General features: G+C 47.8%; 1 protein-coding gene, 1 long non-coding RNA gene and 2 other non-coding genes across 15 annotated transcripts in view; 1 reads left to right on the top strand and 3 right to left on the bottom strand.

The window, feature by feature from the left end:
- The window catches only part of LRRC75A (leucine rich repeat containing 75A), a 59,453-nt gene extending 48,356 nt beyond the window's left edge, over nucleotides 1-11,097 (top strand). The window contains exon 4 of the mRNA XM_048324428.1: nucleotides 9,090-11,097. Within this exon, the coding sequence (XP_048180385.1) occupies nucleotides 9,090-9,675 (586 nt within the window). The 3' untranslated portion in view covers nucleotides 9,676-11,097. The remainder of the gene's footprint in view (nucleotides 1-9,089) is intronic.
- LOC125336171 overlaps nucleotides 1-22,522 on the bottom strand; it is a 32,392-nt gene extending 9,870 nt beyond the window's left edge. For 3 of the 12 annotated variants that reach the window (XR_007207690.1, XR_007207682.1, XR_007207689.1), the window contains exons 1-8: nucleotides 22,453-22,522; nucleotides 22,120-22,199; nucleotides 21,516-21,539; nucleotides 20,978-21,049; nucleotides 20,697-20,812; nucleotides 20,222-20,323; nucleotides 17,859-17,985; nucleotides 6,193-6,350 (exon numbers count right to left, since the gene is read on the bottom strand). This is a non-coding gene — a long non-coding RNA (uncharacterized LOC125336171). The other 9 variants (XR_007207687.1, XR_007207691.1, XR_007207692.1 and 6 more) reach the window with 9 other exon arrangements.
- On the bottom strand, nucleotides 20,395-20,468 carry LOC125336510. Its single transcript, XR_007207782.1, has one exon. It is a non-coding gene; the product is annotated as a small nucleolar RNA SNORD65 (small nucleolar RNA).
- On the bottom strand, nucleotides 21,165-21,238 carry LOC125336506. Its single transcript, XR_007207777.1, has one exon. It is a non-coding gene; the product is annotated as a small nucleolar RNA SNORD49 (small nucleolar RNA).
- Nucleotides 22,523-22,589: the final 67 nt, after the last annotated feature.

The following is a 22,589-nucleotide window of genomic DNA, read 5'->3' as shown; positions in this document are numbered from 1 at the left end:
AACCTCGTTTTCAGGCCACCCTTCTTCTCCTCTTTCCTCTCCTGTCCTGCAGCTGAACCAAGGGATAATGTGGTGGTTTTCCTCCCCTCAGAGGGAACATCCATCCTGCTGCCATTGCTCCTCTCCCACCTCCTTGCACTTGGGTGCTGGTGCTCCCTTAAACGTGTTTTTTGGTCTTGTGCCGGATCAGAAAAGGCCTTTGAGTGTGAAGAGTGTGGACTTTTAAATTTCTTTTTTTGCAATAATTACTCCTCTGCTTCTGGGCAGAGTGGAAATGAGATTTTCTATTGACACATGGCGGGGATTATTTAAATCCATCCCCGCTACTCGGGCTGCGGAGCAGGGAATCAACCCGTAGAAATTGTTATTAAACGAGGGAATCAGCTGCTAAAAGAATTCATCTCCCCACCTTGGAAGTCGTCCAGACACTCTGTGATGATTTGTCTTGTCTCAAACAGCCACTGACTCCTTTTTTTAAGGTGGTGAGGGGCAATTTGGTGCCTTGCCTGGGGCCTGGATGCTGCTCCACGGGGGAAAGGCATCGCTCCCCCAGCAGCGGTGCCCATTTAATCCCAGCCAGCCCAGCCTGGCTGTCACCCCGGGCTATATTTCCCAATTAAGACAATCAAGCTCGATGATGAAGCTTTGAACGGCGCTCTTTACATTTATTTTCTTTTCCAAGCCCTTTCAGGCAGCGAGGGCTGGTGAATGAAGGTGTTTAGTGAGCTCATCCATCACTTGGACTCGGGGGTGAATTCCCACCTCCCACTGCTGCTGCTGCTGCTCTCTTGGAATGGAAATAACGCTTTAAAACAACAAATTTTATTTTTGCTGCAAATGGGGACAGCGACAGCGGCGGGGGAGGGGGGCTTGTGGCATAACCAGGGATTTCTGTGTGTCCCCTCAGAGTCCCCATGGGTGACACGGACTGGGCTCATCCCCTTCCACTCCGACCCTTCATCCTCACACACCCCTTGGCTCCTGGGAGGTGGGGTGGAGAAAAAATACCCCTCTAGAGCATTTGAAGCACAGAAGGTTCTTTTGCATCTCAAAAGGGGCTCCAGGAAAAAGTGCAAAGCCCCTGCCCAGCTCCCAGTTTTTCCAGGCCTTGCCAGCCTGTGTTTTGACACATCCCAGTGCCTGACAAACGAGTCATTCAGCCCCAAGGCTGATGCCTTTTGTCCAGCAATATGTTCTTCCAGGTGTTTTACTCTCCCTTTGTCCAGGATTAAGGCCAGACTGGGGAGCTGGGGGAGTGGTTTTTTGGGATGAATCCACCCTCCTGTGCTGAAGGTCACTCCTCTCAGTGCTCTAGGGAATGAGGATTATTCCTTGGCAGCTCCTGGCCTGGCAGAAATGCCCATCTGGAGCCACTTCTCCTGCATTCCCTTCTTTAATTAGCTGCTGGGTCACCCTGAGTGCTCAAATGGGGCTCCTTATCCCAAAGACGATGAGCTGGAGACTTGAGGGGGGGAAAAATGTGTGTGTTGACATAATACGGACAAATAACTCGGGAAGATTTGTTGTTGGGCTGATCTTTCTGAACAGCTGAAGAGCCAGCTCGGAGCACAGTGACACAAACCCTCATCGCTGATGGGTGCAGAGAGCAGAGAAAAAGGCAAAATATTTGCATTTGGAGGGCCTGTGTTGGAGCAGAGGAGCCAAACAGGGAAAATCCAGGGAAGGTTTTTGTGGTTTTCCTGCTTGTCCAGCAGAATTTGCCGTGCCGTGGGGACTGGGGGGGCTGGGCAGGGTTTGGCTGTGAGGAGCAGAGGATCACATTCCTGCTCTGTTATACCCACTTGGCAGCTCTGCTCTCAGCTCTGTTTTCATCTTTGGGGGGAGCTGGAGGCTGAAATCCCCCCCATTAGCAGGGAATAACCTGCCAAGAGCAATGGAGTGCTGGGGGAAGAGGGAGTTTGCTTTGGGCAGCTCAAGCTGTTCCTTGTTCCCTGGTTTTTTTCCCTTTGTTTGCCTTTGCAAGAATGGCCGCAGCCTCTTTCTGCTGCCCCTGAGCTCAGGGAAGGGGCTCTCAAAATGAAATAACTGCCCCAAAAGCTCTGCCCAGCAGGAAAAGGAACCCACAGGATGCCAAAAAATCAGGTTCAACCCCTGCTGCAGCGACAGAGGAAGAGAGGGGCGCTGAGAAATCCTCTAGTTGGGACAGAATATGAAAAAGCCACCCAAAAATCCCTTTTTCTTTTGGAGACAGGAGCAGGGAAGTGACAGTGGGTCAGGTTGGATCCTGTTATTCCTCACTGGAGGAGAGCTGAGGGTACAATGGTGGCTCTGTTCTGGGCTGAGGGGGACCCAATTTTGTGTTAATGTGAAGCAGATGCATCCCAGGGTTGGAATTCCCAACACCAGGGCGGGGAGGGTGTGAGGGAGCTGCCCCACACTGCTCAGGGCTGGTTATCCCAAGGCCGCCTGATCCCAAGGATCCCATCCCTCCCTCTGGGAGCACCGTGGGGCCCTGCAGGGAGGCAGGATGGCTGCAGGAGCAGGATTTTCCTGGCCAACATTACATCTGTGCATCGAAAACCAGGCGAAACAGGGCTTTTTTGGCTTGATAGATGTGGAAATTGTGATTAAAAACTGGCCAAACATCAGGTGAGAGACTTGGCTGCCTCACTGTGTCCATCTCCTCTTCCTTTGGCTGCTGCAGCCCAGACCTTCTGGCTGTGCAGGTCCTCCAGCACAAATCCTTGGATGTTCTTTGGGATGTTCTGTGCTCTGGGGGGGCTTCCTGACCCCCTGGATGTGGTTGGAGGCCACCAGCCCCACATGGGACATCACAAATCCATCCCATGGGTCCCTGTCCCCCACAAAACCAGCTGTGCCCACACTCAGGCTGGAGCAGGAGCTGGAGTTTTCCCTCTGATCCATCCCTGAGCGTGGCAGGATCCATGCTGGGATTCACTTTGGACACCAGAGCTGTTGGGATTTTGGTGAGAATTGCAGGATTTGGCTTGGAATAGGGACCTGCCAAGGATCAGAGGGGGGAAAGGGAAAAATTGGGGGCAATGGCAGCTCCTGGCTCTGGAAAAAAATCCCTTCCCAAAGAGTGAGAGCGACAAGCAGGACCCTGGGAGCCGGGCTGGCGGCTGCCTCTGTGCTCTGGCCCTCATCAGAGCAGGAGGGGACCTCAGCCTGCCTAAACTCTTCCAAATGTGATCTGTGCTCCAATAAAATAAACAGTTTAGGGAAAGCCGAACCTCAGGCACACATTTTGGCAGCTGATCACTCTCTAATTGCAGGAAGAGCAGTTGGGAGAGGGTTTTTTTGGTTTTTTTTTTCATTTCTTCGGGCTGCTTTCTGATGAGAAAACTGGGCTGGAGGATCAGAGTTGAAGCTTCTCTCCTAACACGTCCCCACCCCCAAAAATCCTGGGGTTTTCCCCTTTGTATTAATGGAATTCAAGTTATTTCAAGGAGCAGGAAACACAGACAACCTCTGCTAAGTGTGAACCTCAAACCTTCAGCGAGGGCCTGGAGCTCTCCACAATTTTTCCCTGATTTTTTTTTTTGTTGTTGTTGTTGTTTGACGACACCAGGGGCAGATTTGAGGGCTGGGAGAGGATTTTGGTGGGCAGAGGTGAATCAGAGGCGTTGCCTCTCAAGCCTGGCTGTTGTCTGGGTGTTTCCCCCATCCCAAAACTCCCCGGGCTCTGGAATGGGATGGAGATAATTAACACCAGCCCCATTCATCTGCAAATAGACACGACAAAACTCATTTTTCTCTGCAATTTGTGGTGAGGGGACAGAGCAGGAGCAGCCACACTCTCCCCCTCACTTTTGGGGTCACATTCACCCCCATTAACGAGGTCATTCCTTCCAAAAATCAAACAAAGCAGCAACAAAACCAAAGGGAGAGGCTGGAATGAAGGATTTTAGGGAAAACTCCATCCTGCTTTTCCAGAAAAAGGCTGGAGCCCTGGCCAGCACTGCTGTTCTCCATCCCATCCCTCTCCCTTTTCCTCCTCTTCTTTCACTTTTTAAAACATATTGGCAGCCTGCTGTGTGTTTTTAAGAGCAAATTATTAGGAATTTCTTTTCCTGTGGCCTCTTCCCTTTGGACAGTGAGGGCTGCAAATGGATTTAAAGGTCCTTTTCCCAACCAGCCCAGCTTCCTCTCTCCCTAGTGGCAAGTTGCTCATCTAAATCCAATATGATTTGGGTATTTTTGTACCTATCCAGTCATAAAAATCCCTTTCCAAGAGTCTTTCCAGCTTTTTTTCCTTCCCTCCTGTGTTAGAATTTGAGGAAAATGCTGCTTGTTTTATGGAAAACTCATTTATTACAACACAAATCCTTTTTTTGGGCCAACTCTTTTCCAGGGAGTCATTTCCAGAAGAAATGAGCCCAGCACTGTTTGCCTTTAAATTCCTGATTGTTTTTCTCTGGGCATTTGTGCAAATTGCCTCTCCTGCAAATGCAGGTTCCTAACAGGGTGTCAGCTGCAGCTTCTTATTCCACTGGAGTAGAGTTTGTTGGAAAAATTCCAGCAGTTTCTATATAAAAACAGATGTTTGGGAGCAAATTGTATGGTAGGGAGGATGACATAAATACATTTTATTTTGGGGGTATGGGATAGGAAAATGGAGTTCTCCAGCAGCAAGATATTTACTTTTCTTTTGCACTAAATGAAATAGAATTACAATTATAGCAGAGCATTTTGACGGCTCCCAGGTGCTTATTTTTAGCATTGTGTTTAGCAGGAAATTAAAAACAAGTTTGGGGGGGGGGTGGGAAATGATGGTTCTGAAACAGAGCAAGAACCTTTCCCTTCCCTGCACATCCCAATCCAGGCTCCTGGAGCTGGATGTGCTGCATGCAAATGAGCTGCTTAATTGGCCCTGCTGGAGATATTGATCAAGGGGATAACAGAAATCCATTTAATCCATTTCCTGAGGAGCTCGTGGTGTTTAAAGGTTTAATTGGGTCCTTTTGCTGAATGCCACGGGGACACTGAGGGGCTGTGGCACAGCTGGGGATGGGGGGTGCAGGGGACAGTGGGATGGGGATGGAGCAGTGGGATGGGGATGGGATGGAGCAGTGGGATGGGGATGGAGCAGTGGGATGGGGATGGGATGGAGCAGTGGGATGGGGATGGAGCAGTGGGATGGGGATGGGATGGAGCAGTGGGATGGGGATGGAGCAGTGGGATGGGGAGGGGATGGAGCAGTGGGATGGGGATGGAGCAGTGGGATGGGGATGGGGATGGAGCAGTGGGATGGGGATGGAGCAGTGGGATGGGGATGGGGATGGAGCAGTGGGATGGGGATGGAGCAGTGGGATGGGGATGGGGATGGAGCAGTGGGATGGGGATGGAGCAGTGGGATGGGGATGGGGATGGAGCAGTGGGATGAGGATGGAGCAGTGGGATGGGGATGGAGCAGTGGGATGGGGATGGGATGGAGCAGTGGGATGGGGATGGAGCAGTGGGATGGGGATGGGATGGAGCAGTGGGATGGGGATGGGATGGAGCAGTGGGATGGGGATGGAGCAGTGGGATGGGGATGGAGCAGTGGGATGGGGATGGGATGGAGCAGTGGGATGAGGATGGAGCAGTGGGATGGGGATGGAGCAGTGGGATGAGGATGGAGCAGTGGGATGGGGATGGAGCAGTGGGATGAGGATGGAGCAGTGGGATGGGGATGGGGATGGAGCAGTGGGATGGGGATGGAGCAGTGGGATGAGGATGGAGCAGTGGGATGGGATGGAGCAGTGGGATGGGGATGGAGCAGTGGGATGGGGATGGGATGGAGCAGTGGGATGAGGATGGAGCAGTGGGATGAGGATGGAGCAGTGGGATGGGATGGAGCAGTGGGATGGGGATGGAGCAGTGGGATGGGGATGGGATGGAGCAGTGGGATGGGGATGGAGCAGTGGGATGGGGATGGGATGGAGCAGTGGGATGGGGATGGATGGCATTTCTTTGGGATCATCCAAGCAGCACAGATGGAAAACCCTCTCAGGTCAGTGAGTCCAGCCATGAACCCACCCAGGGTGGCTTCAGGCAGCAAGGGCTGGGTGGCACTGTGTGTTGGGGTGACACTGCTCTTGGGTGACATTGTTGGGTGACACTGCTCTGTGGGGTGACACTCCATTTGGGTGAACTGCAGAATTCTGATTGCTCCTCACATTCAGTTACTCCCCAGCCAATTTAAAATTATTTTTAAAAAAATCTTACCATGACTTCGGATGTTCTCAACCACAGCAGTGCCCTGTCCACTTGGGACCTCCCACAAAGCCCTTGATCTCAGGGATATCCCATGGCTGGAGGTTAATTTGAGCTCCTTTTATCCCCTGGGAATTCAGTCTTTCAGCATCAGGAGGTGTCCTCAGATCCTGCATTAAGAGGGATGAAAAAAGAGCATTTCATTCTCATCTCCTCTGTTTTATTCATCCTCATAATATGGATATATTTCATATATGTATAAAATAATACAGGATATTCAATATACAGTATATTCTTATCTATCTCAGTCACAGTCCCTCTTTAAGCTAAATAATTGTAATTTTTTCTCTTGATTCCTCCTCTGAGGGTGGGGATTCTCAACCCTTTACTCACCACTATTACTGAATTCACATTTGTTTGTATTCCTTCCTTTCCTAAATCTCTATTCCAGTGTTTGACTGCCATCATTTGGAGCAGGGATTTTGAAAAAGCTCTTTAACACTTACCCTTGCTACCACCATTATTTCAGAACAAATCTTTTATCTCAGGATTTTACCTTTTTTTTGGTTTTTTTGGGTGACTCATTATGTCCAACAATGTTTCGTTGACATTTTCGTAAATAGTTTTCTCACCAGGTGTCTTCATAAATTTCTGGCTGTAATTCCTCACTCTCTGGGGCTGCCTCTTCATTGTCCCTGAGCTATTCCCTGCAAGAAATTGGGCTGAACATCCCAATTTCCCTTCAGTACACGACACATCAGTGCCTCCTGTCACGATTTGTGCAGTGCTTGAGAGCAGTGCCATGAACTGAAACCAGGAGGAAACCCCTTTCTTTTCATTCCCTTTGATCTAAACATCAATATTCCTGTTTATGACAACATTTTCTGATCTGATTCCACAGGAGAGAGCTTTTAGCTCAGTGTGAGCATGGATAAATCAGCATCCTGCCAATGTGTGAGCAGGAGCTTAGTGAAGGGCTCTATTCCCAATCCTGGTGTTACATTGGGCAAAATCCCAGCTGGGGGGGAAAAAAATCAGTGTTTTCCCCTATGGAACAGCCTTGTAAAATGTGAGGATGAAACCCAGTGGGTGTAACTGATCCCCCACTAAAGCCCAGAGGGATTTGTGTAATGGTTAAAATTTTCCTCCTGAGATTTGGGGCCGTTCTGTTGCCAACTTTTATGGCAGGGCTCAGAGTTTTTCCAGCTGTTTGTTAACATAAATCCCCCCCTTATTTCCACGAGCTGGCTCAGAATAGCCACAGGAATATTTGGATGAAATCCTCTTTGGGGTTTGTTTGCTTGGTTCCCCAGGGACAGGAGAGCAAAGCCTCCCCCAGAACAAGCCCAGGGCCACTCTGACCCGGGGATTCAGGAGATTTTTTGGCTCATCAGCAGGGTGAAAAGGCACTTTGTACAAGAGAATCAATCTGTTCCAGTGGGTACCAGCTAAATCCCTCTCAGGGGGGAAAGGATAGAACCCCAGTGAGAAATTCCCTTTTCCTGGCTGGCAGAAATCCTGTGCACGCTCCAAGGGAATAAAACTAATGTGGAGCAATACTGAAAGCAGCTCAAAATTAGAAAAACCCAGCTGTCCTGAAGTTGTCCCCATTCCCCCTTTATCTCCTTAACTTTGCTTATTTAAAGCCACAGCAGAAATCCCACAAGAAGTTACAGGAATAAATGGATGAAGTCAGGATGAACCCCTGGCTCTTTTTAGCCGTGCTGTTAAATGGTTGTCACTCATTCACAGGGGTACTTTGGGCTTTATTTGACACTGAGATGCTGCTTTGGTGCTCAAAGGCTGCAAGACAGGAATAATTTGGGGTTTTTTAGGTGGGTAAAGCTTGTTACTGAGGCATCACCTTGGTCCCAGACAGGGCTGCTTCCAAAAAATGCTGTGGCTGTACAAACGCAAGAGAAGCAGCTGCCAACACCAAATGACAGCTCTGGATTTGGGGTAGCTCTGGATTTAACTGGCACACAACTCACAGGCATGGATTTTTGGAGGAAAGCTCCCATTTCCCCCCTTCTTTGGAATCTCTGGGCAGTCATTCCTCATGGGCAGCTTGGAATAAACACTCCCAGAGGAGACAGAGCAGCAGCTTGGCCCTGAGTCCTCCAGAGCATCACATTCCTTGGGCAACTTAGGACACACCTGAGGCCACCAAGCTGACACAGCAATCACAGGGCTCCTTCCACCTCCTCAGGTATCCAGGATAATTCATTAACAAAACACCCTCAGCACCCAGTCTGCTGTCAGGGCCTTGCTGAAGATAAATTGAGCTGTGAAACTCCAGCCTAGCTCGTGCTAATAAACCTCTGTAGGGCCATTGTGGGAATTAATGTATTTATCTGAAGGTTTCTTGTAGGGCTCATCTCCTCTGTGGTGAGACTGAAGAGACAATAGGTCTAACGCACTGACAGTGAGATCAAACCACCCTGGAGGTGTCTGTCCTTCATTTGCTACGCTTGGGGTCTCAGTTTCCCTCCTGTGCAGCTGAGAGGACAAAAAATGTGTCCTTCCCCTCAAAGAGCTTCCTAATGAGCAGTGTGAGCAATGTCCCACCAGCAATCCTTGTCTATCTAATCAGGGGCTTCCTCACCCTTATTTTGCACCTTTAAAAGCAGCAGGATAGGCTCTGAAGAGCCAGGATAACCTCTTTATTCCAGGGGTTGCAAAAATGAACTCTGCACTCCTGAATGACGGCGTTTGAACGTGGGCTCTTGGTGAAACAGCCTTGAAATGTCCCTGTGACCCCCAGCAGCACAGACACCCTCTAGAGAAGAGCTGCTCAGTCCCAGTTGGAATCCTCCATGAAATCTCTCCATAATTCCTGTTCTTCCCCTCTCAGGAGCGCTGCCCCCAAACAGAGACATTAACCCCCCTGTCCTTGCCTCCTCCCACAGCCTGAAGGCCGTGCTGATGGGGAAGCCCCAGGACAACACCGTGGACTTGTCGGGGATCCCTCTGACCCTGAAGGACCTGGAGAGGGTCACGTCCTACCTGGAGCACAGCTCGGAGCACATCGACACGGTGGAGCTGTGCTTCACCGAGCTGACGGACGAGATGCTGCTGCAGCTGCTGCCCGCGCTCTGCGGCCTCCCCCGCCTCACCACCCTGGCCCTCAACGGCAACCGCCTCACCAAGGCCATCCTGAGGGACCTCACCGAGACCCTCAAGGACCCCAAGAAGTTCCCCAGCGTCACCTGGATCGACCTGGGCAACAACGTGGACATTTTCTCCCTGCCCCAGCCCTTCCTGGTCAGCCTGAAGAGGCGCTGCCCCAAGCAGGGCAATTTGCCGACCATCCTGGAGTTTGGGGAGGGCCAGGTCAGCGATTTGGAGGGGCAGGAGGGCCTGGGGGACAGCCAGGAGGAGCTGAGGGCTGGGCCAGGCCAGGCTGGCAGCACGGACTCGGAGCAGACGGACAGAACAGACGAGGCTGGGGAGCTCCCTGGCTCAGCCCAAGGTGCTGCCACACCACAGACATGATGTCCAGCCCTTGGGTGGGCACCTTGAGCAAGGATGACTTAAAACCTCAGTGTTGGGGGGGGGTCTGTTCCCACTCCTGGATGCTCCAGGAGTCCCAACTGCTGCCTTCCCCCTGTGCCATGAATGTCAGTGATTTTCTTCTCGAAGAACACGTAAAAGTGATCTCGTGGAGTATTTGTATTTTCTAAAAGCTGGCCAGGTGTTTTGAAGCATTAGTGGTGTGCTGTGCTTTTGGCTCTCTCCGAAATGGGTCCCCAAGGGGCTGCAAAACCTTAGAAGGGCAGGAAAAGGGAGCGGGGAGGTGCCCAGGCTGTGCAGGGCAGGGCTCCCTTCCCTCAGTGCTGGATCTCAGCTGCTCTCCACGTGTGATGGACAGACAGCAAACCCCAAAGGGACCTGCCTGGGATAAACCTTCAATCCTTCCCACTCCTGATGAGAGGCGTGGCTGCTAAGACAGAACAAAAACCTGCTCACACACTAACCAGGCGTGTTCCTGTCAATATTGTGAGCCCAGTGTGGAGGGAGAGCTTTGCTTTCTTGGGGCAGGGCTAAATCCCAGCCTGCAGCGTGCCTGGACACCACCCTCACCCTCCAGCCTTACCAAAAGCAGGCTGGCACCTGTGCCTGCCCAGGATTTATTCAGTAAAACCCAGTTTCCCACCAGCTGTAAAAACTCCTGAGGTTTTAATGGGAGCATCTGATCCATTCTGGGAGGGACACACAAATGCTGGAGTCAGGGCTCAGGAGCATTGCTGACAAAAAGAAACAATGATACTGAAGGGTTATAAAAGGAAAAACAACCCTGGGGTTCATCCCTCTCTCACTGCCACCACAGGCTGGACTCAGCTAGCTGGGATTTAAAGCCTCAGAAAGCCTTTGGGTCACTTGGCTGTGGCTGTTGCCCCCTGGACCAGAAGTGCTTTGTTTCCATTCTTTTTCTAAGGCAGGGGTTTGGCTTTATTGTCTTTTCGATGGGAAATGGATCCCCCCAGAGCAGCAGCACTGGAATGTGCACTTTGGCTTTTTGGAACCAGAATTTCATTGGATCCCAAACCTGGGGGAGGGCAGGAAAGTGGGAAAAACTTCCTTTCCTTTGTGTTCCAAGGACCAGACCAGACTCATTTTGCAGGGAGTTCCAAGCCCTTCCCCTGACCAGCTCCCACCAGTGACTCCAGCTTGGCTTTTTTTGGGTGCAAACAGACTTTTGGCTCTGTCCATTTTTCCAGAGGGGCTTTCAGGCTGCCAGTGGTTGTTTGTCCTCCATCTGCAAGAAGGTAACTTAGAAAAAACTCTGCTACTTTTAATCCATTTGGCAACACTCAGTATGATTTGCATGTATCCAAGCCTTTTTTCCTTATTGTTTTTTTTTTTTTTTAAATTCTAACTCTTTCCAGCAGGCATGAAAAAAAAAAAACAACTTTCCAGTGAATATGGAATATTTCTGTTTGAAATAAAGGAGCTATCCATAAACAAAATAAATGATAATGTTTAATAAAGGTCCAGCTTTGAATTTTTTCTCTGTCCTGGTTGAATGCCCAGGAAAAAACAGAGGACAAAGCAGTGCTAAAAGCTGCTGGGCTGGGTTCTTCAGGGGGCTGGAGAAATAAAGAGCTCAGTTTATGGGCTGGATTCTTCAGGGTGGACACAAGGTAGACACAGAAGCACCATAAAAGAATCTGTTAAATTTTAAATATTGCCAGTGTGTAAAATAATGTGGGAGAAAGGAATGCTGAGAGTGGGGTAGTGCTCCACGGGGTGTTTCTCTCCAACATCAGTGCACTGAAGGGAAAAAGGCTGTTTATCTGCAACAAAGGCTCTGTCCCAGCAACAAACCACGGCAGGGGACAGCACATGGGAGCCAAGGAGCTGGGGAGAACATGGGGGGATTTAATCAAGAACAGGATTTATCTTTGCAGAAAAAAAGAAACTGCAGCAATTTATTTCTTCTACCCAGGTACCTCAGCACTGGGCTCCCCTCCTCCTCAAGCACAGCTCAAGCCCCTCTGTCTGTTTCAATTATTTAAATCACAAGCTCCTTGCTGCAAGTTTTTTATTCCCTGCTAAGTGTTTGCACAGGACCCAGGGCCTGAGGAGCTGCCTGGACCCCCCCAGTTCACAAATTCACAAACCAGAGGCGCTTTGCATTTAGAGTGAGCTCTGCATCCTCCATTCCTGCTTTGCTCCATCCCCTCACGGACAAAAACCACCCAGGAGGCTGCTCCTGCCACATTTTCCCTCCAGCTCAGTTTCCACCTGCTGGGAAACACATCAGGCAACTGGGAGATCATTTAAATATCTCCAGAGGGAGATCCCCCAGCCTTTGCCCTGTGCAGGTGTTGCACCACTCGAGCCACCTCTGCTCCACTGGTATTGACAATATCCCTGTGCCCAGTGAGGATTTAGCCCTTCTGAGACAGAGAAAGAGCTAGAAAGGGCTTTTTATCAATATATGTGTGCATGCTGGAGGATGCACCAAATTACTTTCATGGCAAAAGGTAAAAAAAAAAGCAGAGCTGTAGTAGAGAGAGTTGGTTATAAAAGCTTTGGCTCATCAGTGCCTTCCTCAGAGCGTGGATTAGTTCAATTATCCACTTAGTGCACTTCAGGATAATGATGATCCTGTGGGCTCAGTAAAGAGTGGGGTTTGGTTGGTTTTTTTTTTTTTTAAGAAAGCAGAGTGAGACACTTCCATTCCCAGCTCATCAACATTAAAACAAGCTCAGGGCTCACTCCACATATAATCAACGTTCCCTGGGCTACACTGGGCTACTGCTTCGGGTCCAAAGCTTTCAACTGGCCCTAGATGGAGGATTCAAGGACTGAAAATCGCTGCTGTTAGAATATTAAAGCAGAATGAGGTCATTTCTTGTCAAGGAGGGGAGGAAAGGGCCACCATAAAATAAATAAAGCATAAAATGCCTCAGCCTGGCTTGGTTGGTTCTCTCTCCACCAGCACCACAGCTCTGCCTGGGCACGAAGCAAACCAGTCCAGGGAGGAGATTTATGCCCTCAGCAACAAAAATGTAATTGGAAATCATTCTGTGCAGATTGAGGAGCCCACAGTGAGGGGAATGGAAACAGCAGGCAGAGAATGAGAGAAGGATGAGAGAGGAATGAGAGGAATGAGAGAGGGGTGAGAGAGGCATGAAAGGGCTGGTGCCACGCTCCAGAGAGCTCCTTCCAGCTGCGTTATCTGTGAGGAGTTTGCACAAAGCCTGTTTGTGTTTTGAAGGTGGTTATTCATTTAAAATGAGGGTTACATTCCCAGAGGATGGTTGGGAACAGGAAAGAGGGCTGGGAAGGGTCACCCCCAAGCACAGAGTGTGTGGGAGAGCAAAGGGAGCCACAAAAATGCTGCTGGAGATGTCCAGAAGCTCCAACATACTTGGACCAAAAGCACTGATGCTGCTCAGGGGCAGAAGACAGAAAATGTCAACCCAGAATTGCCCAAACACCAACCTTTCCCAGAGAAAAAGCCAAAAAGTGACCTAAAGGATTAAGGGGACACCGTGGGAGGCAGCAGTGGCCAGGGGCTGCCCCAGGCAGTGCCACCATGCTGGGTTATCCCACTAAAACTGCCTTTGGAGAGGGCCAAAAACCTTTCAGGGCTCTCCTGTGGTTCATCACCCCTCGTTTCAGCAGGAGGAGGTTTGCGAGCTCATGCTCAGGAGCCCTCATGTCCTGGAAACACAAAGACTCCCCTGCTCCATCAGCTGGGATCTGCTATTGCCAAGGAAACGAATTGACCTTATTAGCAGAATTCACGTATCAAAGCTTAGGAGAAAGGGGTAAAAACAACTGACCCAGCCTCTGCAGTGAAATGTTCCTTGGTGAGCAACAGATGAAATCTCCTCCTGACCTCTCTGGTACAGGGATGTCATCCTGTGGTCCCACTTTTCCTGCCCTCCAGGGGCAGTGGAGTTTTTCTCTGCCCGGGGGATGATTTCCACCAGCAGGGTGTGCAGAGCAAGAGGAGAGGAGCTTTCCAGCTCTATGAAATGTCTTTAACTTGAAATTCTGAAGGGCAGATCCATCCCTCACAGTGCTCTGACTGCCTCCAGCCATGCTCCTCTTCCTAGGGCGGGCCCCAGCTCCAGGAACATTATCATTAATAAATGGATGGATTTAAGCTGGATGGGGCTTGGAACAACCTGGACTAGTGGGAGAATGTTGGAATGAAATGGGCTTGAAGGTCTCCTCCAACCCAAACCATTCTGGGATCTGTGTTTCCACAAAATGTTAGCACAGGGTTTGTTCACAAGGATGAACACAAGAGCTGTGCTCACTGGAAAGGCCAGGAGGAATCCTGCATCCCAAGCTGGCACTGCAGGAAAGGCATTTAGGAATTAGGTGTCATCTTTTTCCGTGACAGCTCCGTAAGCCCGTGGCTCAATCACCCCTGATGGATGGGGAAGTGGAGGTGCTTTGTTTTCAGTCCCTTCTGGCAATTCTGGGTGTGCATTTTTTTATCTCCCCCTCTGTAAATATGCACAGACACAGCTGGTTTTATCTTCAGCTCAGTTTATGATTTTACATAAAACTGAAGACCTGATTTAATAGAGACAGAAAAGATGCAACCTGTTCACCACAGCCTTTAATTATGTGTGCAGTTTGCTGAGTTTTCTTGTCTCCTAATAGGTTATTGATCCTGTGGCTTCTGGGCCATCTTTCTTCTTTGCTGTTTTATTAACTCACTCTGAGGAGAAAATAAACCTGTGGGGCCTCCTTCAGGGAGGGGTGGTTTGCATCCAGCAGGTTGGGATGAGCAATTCCAGCCTTCAGTGAGCCTGGTGCACGTGGCAGCTCTCAGGGAGCTGTTATTGGAAGGACAAATAGATTTGAGGTTTACAAAAGAGGAGAGAAATATCAATATATAACACACTGAAGGTTTGGCCTGGGTATTTATCACTGGATTTTCAAGGTGTGTGCTGTAAAACACTTTATTCCTGGCTCTCCCTGGGCTACCTGTCAGCTCTGTCCTTCCCCACGGAAAAGCAGGGTTCCTCTGGGTCTGGGCAAGGCTTTGGGGAGGTGCTTTGTGATTAGGATTTTGCAAGCAGCAGTCACAGCCATCCTAAACACAATCTATGTAATTAAAACCTCAAAGCATCTTTTTACAGGCCCAAATTCCTGGAATAGACATACAGAGACTCAGGGATGTATGGAAAACTGTGGGATATTGGGCTACGACAGATGTGGAAAATCCAGGTGCAACACCACAGGAATGAGCTTCCCTTTGGCAGCTGCTCCTTGTCTTGTAACTCACTCCAGGTAAGACCTGCAATGCCAGCTTTTCTATAAATGAAAAATTAGGCAGTAAAGAATCAATCTCTGTGCATCATGCTCTGCCACCTGCTGCCCCAGGGCTCTGACTGCTGATCCTACAGGATTCCACTCCTGGGGAATTCTGCATGTGGAGAAACAGGCAAAAAATCCCAGAGGTGGACAGGCTTCAAACATACAAAATAAAAGGCCTCTGGCTTGGGGCTGTGTGCCTTTCCCCATCACTTTCCAAGAGGAGAATGTCACCCTTCCTTCCTTTGTGTCGTTTCATCTTCACTGTGCCCACCTGCTTGGGAAATTATGAATTCCAAGGCTCAGTATTTTCCCAAGCACTCTGGGGGAAGCTGAGCTTTCCTGCAGGCTCAGAGCTCCCCTCCACCACAGGCTCTGAAACAGCAGAGCTGGGGGCTGAAATACAAATATTATCCTTTTTCTGTGCCAACCCCCAAAATGGGCTGACTTCACCAAGAGCCACCCAAGGCTGGGGCAGCCATCAGATCAGAGCTGTCCTCTCACCCTGGTATCACATCCATTCTTCAAACAATTTTGGTGTTGGTGATTCCTCAGCCCTGTTCTCCTCCCTGAAACCCTTCTTTTTCCTCAGCTTTAGCCCCTCACCTGTTACCAAGTGACACCACGTTGTTGCTGTCATCTCCAAAGACCTTTTTGAAGCATGAAAGCAGCACCTTTGAAATCCCTCGCCCTTGATGCAGCTCCTGTTTTGCATTTCCAAACAGCCTGGCCTTGACACTGGAGCTTAATTTCACCTCCTGCAAGCACAGAGCATCTTCCTCCAAAGCACAGCAGCAAACAGGCTGGTGGGGAGGTGCCTGGATGCAGATTAAATTAAATTAAATCAAATTCAATTCAAAGTGCAGGTACCTTGGTGCAGGGGCTTCCCATCACTGTGCATTTCAAAGCTCCCACCTCACTCCCTGCTTTGAAACAATTCCCATCATCTTGCCAGCAGGTATCCCCTGGATTTCACTCAGCACAAAGAGTTTGTTATTTACTGCCATGGTTGAAAGGAATAAAATACCTGATTTGACACAGTTCAGGAAAATTGCTTTCTCCAATGGCTGACCAAATCCTCTCCCTGCTCCCAGCACGGCTCCAAGCTCCAGTTTCTTATCTGTAATGAGGTGATGTGGAACACTGCAGGCTGCTCCAGGATTATCAGATGGAGGCACAGATGTAAAACATTTATAGTGGATATTTCAGCTGCTGCTGTTGTTGTGAGCTGCATTAAACAGCTCACAGATCACCACTGAGCACCAGCACTGCACTTGCTGTCTGATAAGGGCTCTGATAATCAAAATACCATTGGTACCACTATTATCTTGACTCAGGTGTTTATTAATAAAGTTTAAGCTGTCCAGGAAAATTTATTATTTTTTATTATGGCTGATAACCTCAGGCTTAGCTGGAGATTTGTCTTTAATGTGCTGTTAAACCTCAAACCTATCCCTCTGTTCAGTGATAACAGCACCCAACAAACCCACAGCCAACACTAACAAATCATCAGGTGCAGTTTGCAGGTGCACAGAATACAAGAAAACCTAAGAAAATCAAACCTAGAGTAACTAGCCAACAGGATCTGGGAAAGCACAAGCAGGAAAGCAATTAAAAAATCTGGGAAATAAATCGAATTGATAAAGAAAACCAAGGAGAGTCCAGCAGAAAGCCATAGGCAGCTTCAGAAATCTCAATCATTATTTGTTTGGAGCTCATGTTACAGCTGTGCTGTGCAATTATTTTACCACAATCCATTAGAAACAAACAACAAAAAAGACAACATTATGAAAATAGAAGTCTAAGTATTGACTTGCAAAAAGTAACAGGAGTCTAACAAACAAAAGTCTTTATTATTGGAGATAAAATTTTTAACATCTCTGATTAAAACAGCAGGGATTTTAAATCAGTCTCCACTAAGTGATTTTCCATTTGCATTTTGTTCAGGTTTCAGTTCCCCACAGGTGCTGGGCTGGGGGGTGTTTATTGACTCAAAACCCACCTGGAGGAGGCACAGCCTGGCAGGTCCTGAGCTGCATGGGAGGGAAAGGTAATGAAGGGCAAATCATCCTTCATGTGGCACTTTTATTTTTATTACATAAAAATAAGTTTTGACTCCTTTGGCTCCTCATCACACTCAGACCAGGAACACTTTAGGGCTGCAGAGTTTGTACAGCATCAAAAACGGAGCCTTTGCTGGTCCAACACTAAGAAACATTAATTAGCAGCTAATTAAAGAGTGACATTTTCACTGTGTGGGGGATTCTCTACATCGTAATGGAAGTTGCAAATCTTATTACACAGCAGGGAGGGAACCAACAGTAAAACCAAGTTTCCCCAAAGAAGCATCCTCAAGGCTGCAAAAATCTCTTTATGATGAATGCTCTGAGCTTGGTCACTGCCCCATCTTGTGGGCTCAAGTGTCAGGAGGTAAAGCAGGCCCAGATGTTACTCTTTGAATTAGAGCACAGGAGCATAAAATGCTTAAATAAGTCCTCCTTGCATGCCCTAAATCAAATCCCACCTGTTCAATCCTTACTACATTAAGCAGTTTTAGGATCGGTTCATAAAGGCTGGGCTGAAACTGATTTCAAGCGTAAAATGAAGGCACTAAATTACATGAAGTGACAAAGAAGGGGAATGTTTGTCCTAGCAGACCATTAAATGACGCATTAACCTTGTCCTTCTTTACAGGAACACGTGAAATGTGCTCAGGCTCCGGCTGCACAAGGTCAATGGGGTGCCAGAAACATCCTGAGCCTGAGAAAGGCCAAAGACCCCCCTGGCTATTTTGAGATTTTGCTCTGAGCAGCTCAAGAGTTACGGCCTGGGGCCTCTGAGCAATTATAACAAAGCATTTGCCATTCTTTAGCTGGGAGAAAACCAACCTGTGACACTTTGCTTGCATGACACCAATGCCATCTCGTTATTCCTTGCTGGAAAACAGCAGCTCCTTTGTGCCTCGCTTCTCTGAAATGAAGGAGAGTTGGAAAGTTCACTGCTCTTCCTCCTGCTCTGAGGGGAAAAGGAGGGAAGTGTCAATATTTAGGATTTACTGCATTCTGAAAAGCTCAGATTCACAGGATATCCCTTCCTCCCTTCTAATTAAGCAGATACAGCTCAAACTGAAGCAGCAGCCACAAGCCAAGACAGAGCTCCTCTTCACGTTTCCACTAATAGCTAGGATGTATTAATTATAGTAATTTATGGCTCTGCATGAGTGATTATTCTAATGCTGATGTAGATATGATTGCTTTACAATACTAATCAAGAAATAAGGGTGATAACCAGCATTTATGTGAAATGTGAAGCTTGTGATTTACAGTGAGGGAGCAGCAAGGCAGCTCTGCCCCTGTCGATCCCTCTCCTCCTCCTCCTCCTCCTCCACAATTCCAGCTCCTCTCTCTCAGCTTCACGGCCATAGCAGATATTTTGGGGATAATCTCCATGTTTTCTCAAATCACTACATGCCACCGCCATTTCTCTTATTGCTCAAACCTGGCACTCGGCCATTCTTTGCTTTGCTGCAAATTTTCTTTCTGCTTTAATCTTTTCATCTATTTTAGATTTATCCGTGGTTGTTGGCTGCTGCTGAGTGCCAAGGGATCCCTGCCAACTGTTCTTTATAAACCTTTCAAAAATCCAAAATAATTGTGTTTTGAAACCAGATTTTTGTCTGTTGTTTATTCCCCAACACTAAGTTTAAAGTGCTCCAAATGTAATCAAAACAGAACGGTTTTATTTCCCTCCCCTCAAGCACCATGAAATTATCTGTGCTCCCCTGTAAGATTACAACATTGAGGACACTTGTTTTGTTTGAAAGGCACCATTTTCTACCAGAAATAACACTTTTCCATTCATTAATCTTAACAAAAATCCAACCTGTTAAGAGGATCCCTGCCGAGGAACTTTGGTTTTGATTACAACAGTCAAGAAGTGATGCTAAAATGAAACTCATCAATGGTTAACTCCAACAGATACCACAAAATGTACCCTCACATAAACTCTGTTTGTTTTCCCAGATCAACTTTGCTGTTTAATTCTAACACTAGAAAGCAAGAATTATAAAACAAGTTGCAGCAAACCTTCCTGGAGCAAATAAAACAGCTCATTAAACAATTTGCTGATTATTTGTTTGCTGAGGGCATGTGGCTGCTTTTACCTCCACGGTCTGCAGAGTCACATTTAATACAAGGTGGATTCCATGTGCTGAGAGCTTTAAAACCATTTTTATTCCCAGTGCATGTTATAAGAAATGTCAACATTTTCTAATAACAAGCTCTTAAAACCAGGCAAAAAGAGTTTTATTTCATTAAACACTGGGAACAGAATGTAAATTTTTAATTAAACAGTGGAGTAACCTGTTCTTCATACTGCTCAAATCCTTTCAGATAAAAAGCAACTAATTCATTTCAAACATGTTTTACCTACTCCATTGCCCAGGCTGAATGTTTTTATTAAACCCTGGATGCATTACAATAATGATTCCGGGAAAAAAAATCCAGATTAATTTACCTGCACATTTTAGCACCAGGACATCTCTGAAAAACACCAAGCCTGCTTTTCTGAATGCTAACTACCAGAGAAATTCCTGAAATTCTACATTTCATGCAATTTATACCTCAAATCTAAATCCGAGCACAGCCACCTTTTGGAGGGACAGGGACACTGCCCTGTGGTGCCACATGAGCAGCACCAAGTGACAGCATCTTCTTTCAGTCAGGAAATAACGTTTAGGAGCACTGAAGTGTTATAACCTGCAGTTATACTGACATAATTAAACTAATTGGGCTTTTTGGCCTCAAAATGCTGTTTTTTAACTCATTTAAGCATCTCTAAGTTGCCCAGATCCCCCCCAAACTCCTCAACTTTGACTCTGCTGCAGACTTTAAATTCAAGTTTGAGATCAAAATGACAAATCTCAAGCCTGGGAACAAGCTACAGGTGCAGTTGCATTTGCTGCTGTGGCTGTCAGAATATTTAAGGGCTCATCTCTGCAGTAATTGCACTCTTAGTGTCTTGTTTAAACTGTAATTACCACACTAAACCCCACTGACATTATCTGCAGTAAACACACTGCAATCCGTGTACATCTTCTTCACCATTTTACAGCAAATTATACGAGTGCCCAGTGTGTTTATTAAACTGTTGCAGGATGCAAAGTCATTCCTTAATGCAGTAAAGTGACACAACACAGTATTTAAAAAAAAATTGTTTTAATGTCCACGTAATAAAACACTTTAACTGTTACCATTTTGTAACAAGCAGAAAAATGTTGTGTCTACACAAAATCCTCAAGCTCTGGTGTTTTGTTGGATTCCTTCTGCCTCAGAGATGTTTCCAGCAGCGCCACCTGGAACACAGGAGCAGGGTAAGGTAACCAGCCTTAATCATCATTAATGGATTTGTTAATGAGTGAGATATCATCAGAAAACCTTTTGCTCACCACCAGTCAATCTGCCGGTAATTCCAGCAAATTTGGGTTAGTTTCATCACATGATATCACAGGGAAATTGATACATTTGTGGCAAAAGCAAGACCTTTATCTCTTTGTCCACAGTGCAGAAACAGCTGCTCTTACACATTTACTAGCTGTATTTTAATCTAAGTGGGGTTTTTTTTGGCCTAGAACTTCATTCATTATATATTTAGAGCAGAAACACTCTTGAGACTGCAGCCAAAAACCAGCACGTTCAGCTAAGAGCACAATAAATATTAAAACTCACCCAGCACTCTCCTGCTCTGCTGTCTCAGTGCCTTCCACAGGACTTGTGAAGAGCTGTCACATCAATGGGTGGACATCAACAACCAGCACGTGGCAGCACAGACCTGCAGCCTCTACCTAAATATATCAAGAAATAAGTATCAGGCTTAAAATTCTAAGGAAAACAGATTAAGTGAAAGCACAGATCTCAAGCACCTTATATCCTATAAGGATATCCTCATTCTAAATTTACATTTCACCTGGTATAAAATTCTATACAGTGCACTGAAACCCATCACTTACCTTTCACATAAGGGCCACCTCCCCACCTGCTCCCAATCCAGTTGTGTCACATCCATCTGGAAAGCCCAGGCTCTGCAGAGGAAGTGGAACAGATGGACACAAAGGTTAGATGTTTTCATGGAGAGCAAGCTGCCTGGTGAGTTCTAGGGGATGAATTCCTAGGTTTAAGCTCATGTGTGTAGCTGCATTTCAGACCAGAACCAGGGTATCGTCAGTTCTCGCATCTGACGGCACTTCCTATTCAGGGTTATCATCATCAACAGCCATTAATTAACTCCTCTAAGTAATCACTTAAAACACTGTAGCTTTTATCTCAAACAGTTGTACAATCTCCCCTTTATGTACGAGGCATGAACTCTTAACTTTTGTGTACACAAAATCAGTTTTAGTGAGTTTTTATTCAACTTAAGATGTAACTTTTACAGGTTATTTTTGACTCATCAGTCCTGCATTACATCATCAGCATAAAGTAAAGGCCTGGAACCTTTTTAACAACTTTGCACACCTTAGCACATAGAAAAAAAAAACTTTAACTTACTCTTTACTTCAAGACGTCTTTCTGCTGTGGGAATAAAAGCAAGAGAAGTGTTACTAGAATACTCTTCAGCAGTATAAAGTAGGCTTATACAGGGAAAAACATGAACAAAACCAGACCCGCATGACCCACTCTCTGCTTGTAGTTCCACCCTGTTTATGGTGACATGAATCACTGAAATACTAATATCATACAGCTTATACTAGTCCACCATCTTCTCCAGATAATTTTTAACCAGAACATTTAGAACTATCTAAATTTAGAGTAGTGTTAAGAAGCTTGTAAGACTGCATTTACCAACAGGGCAATTTTCAAATTGAAATCGCAAACACTCCAATGCTGTGGCTGTAATTTTTATTACACGGAAAGGGTCTGGCCCATCGAAAAATCAAAAAAAAGAGAGACCTAGTTACTGAAACAGCGCTATAAAAATCGATGGACGGCGCTGGATGCCGAGCACTCCACACAGCAGCGTTACATGCACGGCCCTCATGGAGCCCCGCGCAGGGCTGTGGCCCAGCCGCGTGTGATCCCCCACCCACAGCAGCGATGCCCGGCGGTGCCTCACACACACAGCCCCGGCCCGGCCGAGCCCCTCCCGACTTACCGGAGAGGAGTCTCCGCAGCCCTGGCGGGGTCCCGGCGCTGCCGGCGGGGTCGCGGTGCCGCTGCCGCCTCCATGGCCGCCTGAGGGACAAGGGCCGTCAGCCGCCACACGCCGCGAGGTCGCGCCTCCCCCGCCCCCCCAATGGTACGGCCCAGCCCGCGCGGCCCAGGCAGGCCCGGCGGCCGCTACCATTGCCGAGCTGGGGGAGTGAACCCTCGCTTCAGCCCCCTCAATGGTAGGGGCACCTCGAAGGACAAGCCGGGCCTGAGCCCTCCCGCTGCCCGCCCTGCAGGCCCCGATCCCAGCCCTGAGCCCGGCTCCGCCCACCCTCACCTGAACACCTCCAAGGGCACAAAACGAAAGGGCGCGGGGAATTTCGGCAGCCGCTTATAAAGGCTCGGGCCGTACCACCCCGCGGTGGGGGTGGGTTGTGCCATTGCCCCACAGGCGGGGGTGCGCTGAGGCTTCCA

The sequence above is a fragment of the Corvus hawaiiensis genome, chromosome 20 (assembly GCF_020740725.1).
Source record: "Corvus hawaiiensis isolate bCorHaw1 chromosome 20, bCorHaw1.pri.cur, whole genome shotgun sequence".
NCBI classification, from domain to species: Eukaryota; Metazoa; Chordata; class Aves; order Passeriformes; family Corvidae; genus Corvus; species Corvus hawaiiensis.
This window is presented reverse-complemented; position numbering and strand designations above follow the sequence as displayed.